Here is a 10483-nt window from a genome sequence, read left to right as displayed (position 1 = left end):
GGAAGGGAAAGGGCTCTTCTCCCTAAAACCCCTCCCCCCGTTGCAGGCCCTTGGACTAGCGCCCTTCTAACAGGAACAGCATCCTGGAGCCGCAGGGTGGTTTAATGGGAGAAAACCTCAGTAGTTTCAGACTTGGGCTCAGATTAGACATTCATCCTCTCTGGAAAAAACAACCCTGCCCTGGCTTGTGTGGCTCAGTTGATGAGTTTCGGCCAGGCTGAAGGGTCTTGGGTTTGATTCCCGGTCAAGGGCACGTACCTGGGTTGCAGGTTTGATTCCCAATCGATGTCTCCCCTCCCTCCTTTCCACTCTCTTGAAAAGCAATGGAAAAATCCTGAGTGAAGATTAAAAAAATATCAAACCCAAAGCAGTCAAAAGGAATTTGGCACGTCGCCACTTCCACGCAGTTGTTTCCGCTCCTGTGTCACACAAACGTGGTGTTAAGGATCTGGCAGAACCTCCATCAAGTCACGCCTCCCTGGGCCTCATTCCGCCGGCCGGAGGGGGTGCCCGTGAGACCCCGCGCGGCGCACACGCTGGGCAGCTGGCCCGCGCGGGTTTTCACAGTTCCCCCTCCGCGCCTCCGGCCTCCGCGTCCGGACTCCGATTGGCCGTCCCTGAGGGGCGGGCCAGTCAGCTGCCTCACTGCGCAGGCGCGAGCTTTTTCCGCGCAGACCAGCAGGCCCCACCCCTTTTCCCATTTCCGCCACCGCGGTCTACAGAACTGTCGTGCGTGTGCCTTCTATGCCGTCCTCGCTTTCCGGCTGCTGTTTCTCCACGACTCTCCGCTTTCCCTCCTCCCTTTTCTCCCTGACGGCTTACTTTGCGGCAGTACTGAGAGCCCCACCCCCTTTCTCTGCGGAATCACCATGGCGGCTGGGGTAAGTTTGCCGGCTCTGGCCATCCCGGTCACCCTATCCGATGCCATCCGATGCCCGAATGAGACCAGCCGGCGTCAGAGGGGTCCTGGAGCCGAGTGGGGAACCTATCCAGGGCCTAGAGACCGTACCGTGGGAGAGCAGGGCTTTCAGGCCCCGGAGAGGAATTGATGCTGAGACTGTCGGAGGCCAAAGAGGTGGAATGGTCTGGGTTAGAGGAGAAAAGAGACGCCGGATCCTGGCCATCCGGGGCCTGAGAAAGGGGTTCAGGTTCATTGCTGCCTCGAGACGTGGGATCCGGGCAGGTTGACAGAACTTTTGCGACCGTTTTGTGGGGCAAGAGGGACAGGGTGAAGAAGAGGGTCTTCGTGGGCATGTACTGGCCGCGGTTAAGGGTGGTCCGTCAGGGAGGTTTGGGAGCAAAGACTCTGACGATGGAGTCAGACGTCAGATCAGTTGCACCCCGCTGGCCAGGTTACGAGAAGGAGAGAAGGAACTCACTGCGGGACAGGACCGGAGGGATGGTACACGGGGTAAGGAAGCAGAGGCATTTTAAAGGGAGACCGAGTTGATTTAGGGAGAGAAGATGCTCTTCGGTATCTTCCTGGCTTTTCGGAGCGGGACTTGGAAATGCCTGGGTAGGCTTGTGTGTGTGTCTCTTAGAGACAAAGGTGATGCTTGTGAAGTGGGGAGCTGCTCAGCAGCAGCGTAGGCAGGCATGGTAGCCATCAATGAATGAAACTAGGGCTCTGGGAAGCGAGGGGTGTGTTTGTTCGCAGAAGGAGTCCGAGGGAGCTTGAAGTTCTGGATTTCATGTTTCTAAAGATGTCCTAGGGAAGGTCAAATCTGTCAACAAGCTTTATTTAGCAGTTGGTGTGTGTCTGTCCCTGGTATTTTGGAGGACTCTGATTACACATGACAGATAGCTAGCCGTAGAACTTGGGTCACCAGCGGGAGGAAAAGAGTGAGTTGAACAGATGCGATTATTCAGGAAGTCATCCCTGGAGGTGACATTTAGGACTGGGACCCTTCTCCCACTAATATTTTCTTACCCCTCTTTCTCGCATAGACCCTGTACACATATCCTGAAAACTGGAGGGCCTTCAAGGCCCTCATTGCCGCTCAGTACAGCGGGGCTCAGGTCCGCGTACTCTCCGCACCACCCCACTTCCACTTTGGCCAGACCAACCGCACCCCTGAATTTCTCCGCAAATTTCCTGCAGGCAAGGTGAGTAGGAAAGTGGAAAAGGATCTTTGGTCCTGAGAACCCAAGTGGCTGTAAGATTCTATCACTTTGAAGATGGCCTCCATCTTTAAAAGAGAGCTTTCCACATTTGACCCCCCACATTTTAGTGATTTTAAGAAACTTTTATTTTTAGATAATTGCAGATTTCCATGTAGCTAAAAATAGTAGTCAATTGTAATTGAAAATTAAAAAGTGATTTAAAAATAATAAAGCGCTATTCTGTGACATTTAATAAAGTTTATAGGCTGGCTTTATGTGTGTGAAAGAATGACTTTGACTGTTTTCAGTGCAACTATGGCAAGTATCCACTATGAGCAGGATTCTTTCCCCAAGGGGCTTCCAGAGATAGATAACCATCCTAAGAATAGAAGAGGTCATGTACAGTGTGGGGAGTACTATAATGCTTTGATTATTACAGATGTAGACATAAGGCTTGGCTTCTGACCTTTTGCTTAATTGATTGAGCCGATAATATCTAAGTCTTTTAGGTTTCTTATGTGAGCAGATTGTAAGGGATACGTTTATTCAAATATTTTTGGTTCGTGAGTTTTAGACAATATCAAGAGTTTGGTTAGCAAGGGTTGTCAGCTTTATTTAAACACTTTCATCCAGAACAGTTTAGTTCCTGGGATTGGCTTATGAGAAATTACCATGTATTTCACTTATCTTTTGACTGCTTTGTCCCCAGGTTCCAGCATTTGAAGGTGATGATGGATTCTGTGTGTTCGAGAGCAATGCCATCGCCTACTACGGTAATTTGCAGTTGGATATGGGAGTGGGAGGGTCTGGAGGTGGGGGGTGTAGGAGAGGATGAGGGTAAGCTGGTGTGTGTGGACAAGGAGAGGACTTCTTGGGGACTGGATTGGTGGTGGTGTGACCCCAAGGTTCTGACTTTTGTGTTCTGCCTCTGCAGTGAGCAATGAGGAGCTGCGGGGAAGTAGTCCAGAGGCAGCAGCCCAGGTGGTACAGTGGGTGAGCTTTGCTGATAGCGACATAGTGCCCCCAGCCAGTACCTGGGTGTTCCCCACCTTGGGCATCATGCACTACAACAAGCAGGTGAGTCTGGGAACTCGGGGAGAAGCCACAAGCAGGGATGGTGTCAGCTCCAGATGTCAGGCAGTAAGAAAGAAAATAGGTTGAGGAAAGGAAATGCCAAGAATATGTGGGTAACAAAGGACCTAATCTTTAGGCTGGAATTTTGGAGCACTGGGCTGTTGGTGGGATCTGGGTTCTTTGTCAGACAGACCCTGTGGAGGTGGAGATGGTGTCTTTCAAGAGTGGTCAGAGAAGAGATTTTTTTCTGTAGGAAGGTTATACCAAACGGTAGGAGAGTGGTTAGACCAGATGACCTCTAGGGTTCCTTTTAAAATGCAAAGACATACATATAGCTACGATCAGTGGAAAATGAAGCCAGACTGCACCATGCAGAAATTTAACATTGAGAGCTTCGTTTGTAGTACATTTGGAGTGATCCTAGAATCTGGCTCCATTGAGTGGGTGGGGATGAGCCAGGACTCAGTAAGTGAAATGTCTCTCTTAGTTCAGTTGTTGGGGGGAGGGAAAGGGATTGATATTCACTGATAGTCTCATCATTTTGAGTCAACAGGCCACAGAGAATGCAAAGGAGGAGGTGAGGCGAATTCTGGGGCTGCTGGATGCTCACTTGAAGACAAGGACTTTTCTGGTGGGTGAACGTGTGACGCTGGCTGACATCACAGTTGTCTGCACCCTATTGTGGCTCTATAAACAGGTAGGTTTATAAAGAATCAGCTCGGCAGGGGTAGGTAGGGTTAGAACCCAACTGATAAGTCTTCTGGGTTACTCTATCGTGATTTGAGGACTTGGATGTGAGGGACTCTAGGGAGTCTCAGGAGTCCCGGGATTGGGTGTCATGACTGCTTTCCTTCCTTCCTCGTGAGAAGTTGGTAGTGCTCTGTTGCCCTTGGCTTCTGTTTGGCAGCTAAGGTGTTTCTTGTGAAGCCTGAGTGTGCTAAGTTGTGAAGACAGAGTTAGGGGTGGTAGATTCAGCATTGAGATCTTCTGGAGGCAGAACTAGTTTCAGTCCTTGGCCTCATTACTGACTAATTGTAGGTAGAGGGGTATGTGTATGTGAATTCCTTTGGTCCTGTTTTTCCCCCCTCTGTGAACTATAGAAGCAGGGTACTAATAATCATGTTGAGGTTATTGGGGCAAAGAAGATGACATGTTGCTGGTTCCTAAACAGCAGCTCTTGGACTGATGCTGATCCAGAATAGTAATGTGATGATAGCAAGGAAAAAGCTCCTACCTGGTTTGTGCCAGACCCCGTGCCAAGGGCCTCACAGGGGTCAGCTTAGTGAGTCTGGCCTGTTGTAAGGCTGAGGGAAATGTTGCCTGCCCGAAGCCGGTCAGCTGGTCTGGGTGGAGTAGAATTTGAACCCAGTGCTGCAGAACCAGCATACAGCACTGACTACTGCGGCTGTCTCCTCCACAAGGTTACTTTCCCTCTGATTTTGGCAAACTGAAAAATGGTAAACGAGCTTTTCATGAAGCTGTTAAATTGAAAGGACTGTCCGTTATTCTGAAATGAAGTTTTTACTGTTGCATGTATTTTACACATTTATTTGACAAAATAATCGATATCCTTTTGTTGATCCCAACCTTTTAAAAAAAATTATGTGGACATGTTAAATTTAAAAGATTGGCAACTAGGTGTGAAATGGCTTGGTAAAAAGAGCAAGGCACCATATAGTTACTGTTCCTACCAAAATGATCCTTCGTAAATGGAGGGTGGGACCAAGCACCCACTGATTTGGCCTGGACCCCCCAAAAGAGATTAGGAAGATGGGTGGGAAGTAGCCCTCCAGGAGGAGCTGGGTTTCCACACAGCCGCTGTCTGGGGGGTCACAGAACAGAGGAGTTTCGGTGTAGAAAGAAGCAAGTCTTGGCCTCCGGCTTGAAACTTCAGGACCTTTCCCTGCACTGACTTTGTTCCCACCCTGCCATCCTGCCAGGTCCTGGAGCCTTCTTTCCGCCAGGCCTTCCCCAACACCAACCGCTGGTTCCTCACCTGTATTAACCAGCCCCAGTTCCGCACCATCTTGGGGGAGGTGAAGCTCTGTGAGAAGATGGCCCAGTTTGATGGTGAGTCTGAGGAGGTCGGGGAGCGTGCTGTCTGGGTTGGGCTGGTTTGCTCAGTCTCAGCCCCTGAGTTTCCTGTCTAGCTTTGGGGTGACATGTGCCTACGAGTGTAGGACAACACGTAGTAACTGGTATTTTGTGAATCTTGTCTTATACACTTGCTCTCTTTTGTGTTAAGATAGATGCACATGTGCTTGTTACTGAGGGCCATCTCTTGCTCAGGGACACTGAACTGGTGGCAGTGTGGAGGGAGCCTGGCTCCCGGAGCTGCCCCACCCAGCAGTTTTCCTCCAGCACCCTGCCTCCTGCCTGGTTTCAGGGGAGTGGAAAGAGACAGAACATTGACTTTCCTCTTCCTCTATGCCAGCTAAAAAGTTTGCAGAGAGCCAGCCTAAGAAGGACACCCCACGGAAGGAGAAGGAGAAGGGATCTCGGGAGGAGAAGCAGAAACCCCAGGCCGAGCGCAAAGAGGAGAGAAAGGCAGCTGCTCCTGCTCCGGAGGACGAGATGGACGAGTGTGAGCAGGCGCTGGCCGCCGAGCCCAAGGCCAAGGACCCCTTTGCTCACCTGCCCAAGAGGTAAGGGTGTTGGAAGGTGGGGGGAATGGAACTCAAGGTGGCCTGATCTTACCTGTGTGTGCCCAGAGGTTTAGGTCATCCAAATAAAATTAAAGGTATATATTAGTTGCAAACAAAGCGACTTCCTGAATTTAAGAATTGGGTGAGTTTTGAAAGTTGAAAGTACATCCCAAATGCATCCAGTATTGGGGGAGATCAGAACTCCCTTTCTAGCAAAAAAAAAAAGTGGAACAGGCACAGAATTCGGTGTGGAGGACACTGGCCTTGAGAGCGCTCATTAGTATTTGGGACCCTCAGAGCTAACAGAGTTGTGGGGGGAGAGGCAGCCTGCACCTGCTCTGCTGGGCTGCCTTTGCGGAATCGGGGCACCACGTCAGTGTCATTTGATTGTCTTTGCTGTTCTGATGACTCAGACTGTAAATACTGCTCGCTAAGAAGCTAAGAAGGGTTGATGACCACGGCTACATGGTGCCTGTCTGGCTCGTTGTTTCCCAGACTGGGGAGGGGTTAAACCCCTCAGGAAGAAGGAAGTAGATGGGCTGCTTGTCTATACCCTCTTTTCAGTAAATGTAGCGGCTCTTGGAAGAAAATACAGTAAAAGGGAGATTTTTGATGTGGAAAAAGTGGGACACCCAGTACATTCCCAGTTCTGTTACATAAAATTTCCCAGGGCTGAGCGACCTTCGAAAGAGGTCAACTCCATCATTCCATCAAGAGTTTATAAGGGAATTTATACCAGGTGCATCTTGCTGCAGGTGACATGGATGTCCTCCATGCCACGTGGCAGACGCTAAGGAGTTATGTGGGACAGGGCAGGATGGTTAGGGGTACAGCGTCACCCACCCCACATAAAGGGAAGATGCCTCACATGCTTGCTGCAGGCAGGAGCCAGCCCAGATCAGCAGGCCCTGGGCCATGGGGGTGGTCACTGCACAGTCTGTGTTGTGGCCGGGATCTAGCGCCAGGGTCTAGCATGGCCTTGTCTGTACAGTCTCTCCCCCACACTGTCATCACATCTTTCTTGGGCCACTGCCCCAAGTCATTTTACTACAATTTCAAGCTGTATGAGAAATGTCTCTTCTCGTCCACTCTTGCACCCTTTCGCTGGTTGGTCTGCTAGCTTCAGCAGGGTTTCACTTCCCCGTTTTGTCGGGTTTTGATGTGGGATGAAACAGTATGAAGGAGCACACCCTGGTGGCAGGCATGCTACCACCACTGTTTCCCCACTCAGGAACAACTTGGACAGTGGCTGGGACTCTTCCTCAAGACCCAGAAGGCTCTGACACAGCCACTCTTTAAAGATGTATTTCTTCTTGAGCTGATTTACTTTGAACCTAGCACGGGCAGGTCGAGTGAGCAGGATTTTTTCCCGTTTGACTACCACTTTTCTCCTAATGGATTTTAGTGGCTGTGCTTATGGGATAGATTAAAATTGCCATGATCTGAAGGGAGAGGATTTGTTTGTGCCCTCTCCCTATATGAAATGGCTGAACAGAAAAAAAAGCAAGCAGTGTTTTTGGTGTGTGTAAATAAATTGTGATGATAACTAACCCAAATCACCAATGCTGTTGTAATACAGACACTGTTAATTATTAGCTAGAGATTTTCCCATATGTTAGGGCTGGACTCTGGGCAGAAAAGAAATCAAGCAGTAAACTTTCAAAGTCTTCAATAAACTGCATTTCTTAAAGCCTTGAGAATGTTTGTAATACCTGTCTGTTGGTATTACTGAGGGGCTCCATTGGGCTGCCAAGGTGATTTCCCCAGGATTAAAAAAAGAAAAGGTTAAAATATGTCTTTATTGATTTCAGAGAGAGGAAGGGAGAGGGAGATATATAGAAACATCTATGATGAGAGTCATTGACCTGCTGCCTCCTGCACACCCCTGCTGGGGATTGAGCCCGCAAACTCTAGGCATCTGCCCTGACCAGGAATCAAACTGTGATCTCCTGGATCCTAGGTCAGCTGCTGAGCCACGCCAGCTGGGCTCCCCTAGGATTTTTAATATCTCAGAGGTAATGCCTTTGCAGCCCAAGACCATCATTTGTCCAGAATTGATTCTGGTGCTTTTAAGGCTTCCAGCTAACTTGTTCCAGGAGCTGTTCAGATGTTCAGAGCCTGGGCGGGGTGGGGGTTGGGGATTATGGTCTTGAATAATACACATAGTTCAGGAAGGTGTGAAACAAATCCCCTGTCCTATTTAACGGGTGGTTGAGGTGGAAGAGCTCAGATGAGGCCTCTGGTGTTCAGGAAGGAACCTGGGACCTGGGGTTAAAGAACAGATTCTCTGCTACAGGGTAACTTGGACAAGTCACACCACTTAACCTGATCTGTGAAGGGAGGGAAGGTAACAGTCTAATGATGGGTTTGCTCTAAGAATGAAGGAAATGGGTGGTAACTCGTGGCATTATTAATGCTAATGAATAATTGAGCCAAGTTAAACATTCAGTAAGGGGGTTTAATAGATTTATGGCACATTTATGCAGTAGAAGGATATTTAGCCATTAAAACATTTACAAAGAATTCTCAATAGCATGTCAGTATTAAACGAACAATTTGTAAGGCATAAAACTAGCTGTATCATCTTTGAAAACTCACCAGTGGGAAAAACCTAAAACTGTTGTTAGTTGTCTTGTTTGATGGATTTTGGGTGACTTTCTTCAGGCAGCATGTGTTTTTGCAATTGGAAAAGAAGGAACCTCTCCTGGGGGCAGAGCTGGATTCTTGGCTTGTTTGCTGATTGCTTCAAAGATAACCTGGGCCTAAGGGTTTATCAGCAACTATACTTGTTTCTGGGCAGAGTGACTAAAGGACATGAATGTAAGGTTTGGGGTGGAGGCCCTTTGAGAACACTCACTGCTTAACATCGCCAGCATATTAGAGCGTGTGTGTAACCCGAACAGGCCTGTGTGATGGGGGAAGAGACTGGTGAGTCACTAACTGAATGTGACTCATGGAAAAGGAGCCCTGGGAGTGGCTAGCCAGGAGGAAAAAAAGTCCTTGCTCTGTCTCCACTAGGGGGCAGCAGTTCGCCATGCCTTTCCTGGGTCCGGTTTCCCCTAGGGCCCCCTTGGGTCCCACCCTCCCACGTACCAAGCATACTTGGGCTGGGGGTGGGGAGCCAGGGAGTGTCCCAGGCCTCTGGTCCTACCCTTCAGCTCTCCTCCTTAAGGTCATACATGGCTGCCAGGCCCGGGACTCTCCCTTTAAACCAGTACATTTTAAGTGAAAATGCCCTTCGCTTCTCTTAGCCAGGCAACCCTTTGTTGAGTCTGTAGGACCTTCTCTGCATTGACCTTGCCCTTTTCCTCCATTCAGTACCTTTGTGTTGGATGAATTTAAGCGCAAGTACTCCAATGAGGACACGCTTTCTGTGGCGCTGCCATACTTTTGGGAGCACTTTGATAAGGACGGCTGGTCCCTGTGGTACTCCGAGTACCGCTTCCCAGAAGAGCTTACCCAGACCTTCATGAGTTGCAACCTCATCACTGGTGAGAAGAGTATGGGTCTGGGAAGAGGAAGGGAGGGCAAGGTAAAGTGATCCCAGAGGCTAAATGTTCTCCCTTGCTCCTTCAGGAATGTTCCAGCGATTGGACAAGCTGAGGAAGAATGCCTTTGCCAGTGTCATCCTCTTTGGAACCAACAATAGCAGCTCCATTTCTGGAGTCTGGGTCTTCCGAGGCCAGGAGCTTGCCTTTCCGGTGAGGAAAGTGTAGGGGTGGAGTCTGTCTCTTTAGTGTGGGGCAAGGATACAGGGGTATGGCACATCTTCATCCTGGGCTGATGGGCATTCGGGAGAGTTCCAGGACCGTGTACAGGAAGGAGCTGTCATGTTCACAGCAGTCCTGGGATCTGATGGCATGTATCTGAGCTGGAAGTGACAGGTGTGAGACAGTGTCTGGTAACCTGACCACATGCTCCTTACCTGGCTTTTTCTCCTCAGTTGAGTCCAGACTGGCAGGTGGACTACGAGTCATACACGTGGCGGAAACTGGATCCTGGCAGCGAGGAGGCCCAGACGCTGGTCCGAGAGTACTTTTGCTGGGAGGGGGCCTTCCAGCACGTGGGCAAAGCCTTCAATCAGGGCAAGATCTTCAAGTGAACATCTCTTGCCACCGCCTAGCTGCCTGTGCCCATCCTTCAGGGAGATGGGGGTCATTAAAGGAAACTGAACATTCAACCCTTGCTTGTCCTGACTCCTTTGTGAGTGGTGGCTTCTGCAGAGGGGCATGGATATGCGGAAGCAGGGTATTTCCTATGTCACCACTACCTACCTCTGCAGGAGAGATCTTCAGAAGAGCAGATTCCTGGCCTCGGTTTTGATTTCACTGCTCTGCCTCCTACTGTGATGACTGTCTTCTAGCTGGGAAAGATTGGATGCAGTTAGGGTGGGTTGTCACATGGGGCTTTGTGACTACCTAATTCTTAGGGACCATTTTCCATACTTTCCCAGTGAGAGGTGAGAATACCCCCTAACAATGGTAAGAGCCAGCTCTATGGTGCACAGCGTGTAGAGGACCTTCGTGCCGTTTCCCACAGCTGCCCTGTGAGTAGGAGGCAGCTGTGTCCAAGGGGTCGGTGAGAATCAGTGTCTGAACACTGACCACTAGGCCCTCACCTGGCTGCAGACCATCCTGGGGCACCCCTGCTTTCAAACAAGA

General features: G+C 49.7%; 1 protein-coding gene across 1 annotated transcript; it reads left to right on the top strand.

Moving 5' to 3' along the window:
• The first annotated feature begins 779 nt into the window (after positions 1–779).
• EEF1G (eukaryotic translation elongation factor 1 gamma) lies at positions 780–10002 on the top strand. Its single transcript, XM_081152721.1, has 10 exons — positions 780–881; positions 1948–2106; positions 2813–2876; positions 3038–3180; positions 3731–3874; positions 5118–5247; positions 5612–5822; positions 9141–9313; positions 9399–9523; positions 9766–10002. The coding sequence occupies exons 1-10, from the start codon at positions 870–872 to the stop codon at positions 9922–9924; spliced, it is 1320 nt and encodes a 439-aa protein (XP_081008847.1). The 5' UTR covers positions 780–869; the 3' UTR covers positions 9925–10002.
• The last annotated feature ends 481 nt before the right edge of the window (positions 10003–10483 follow it).

This window comes from Miniopterus schreibersii (genome assembly GCF_964146895.1).
Source record: "Miniopterus schreibersii genome assembly, chromosome: 12".
Lineage (NCBI taxonomy): Eukaryota > Metazoa > Chordata > Mammalia > Chiroptera > Miniopteridae > Miniopterus > Miniopterus schreibersii.
This window is presented reverse-complemented; position numbering and strand designations above follow the sequence as displayed.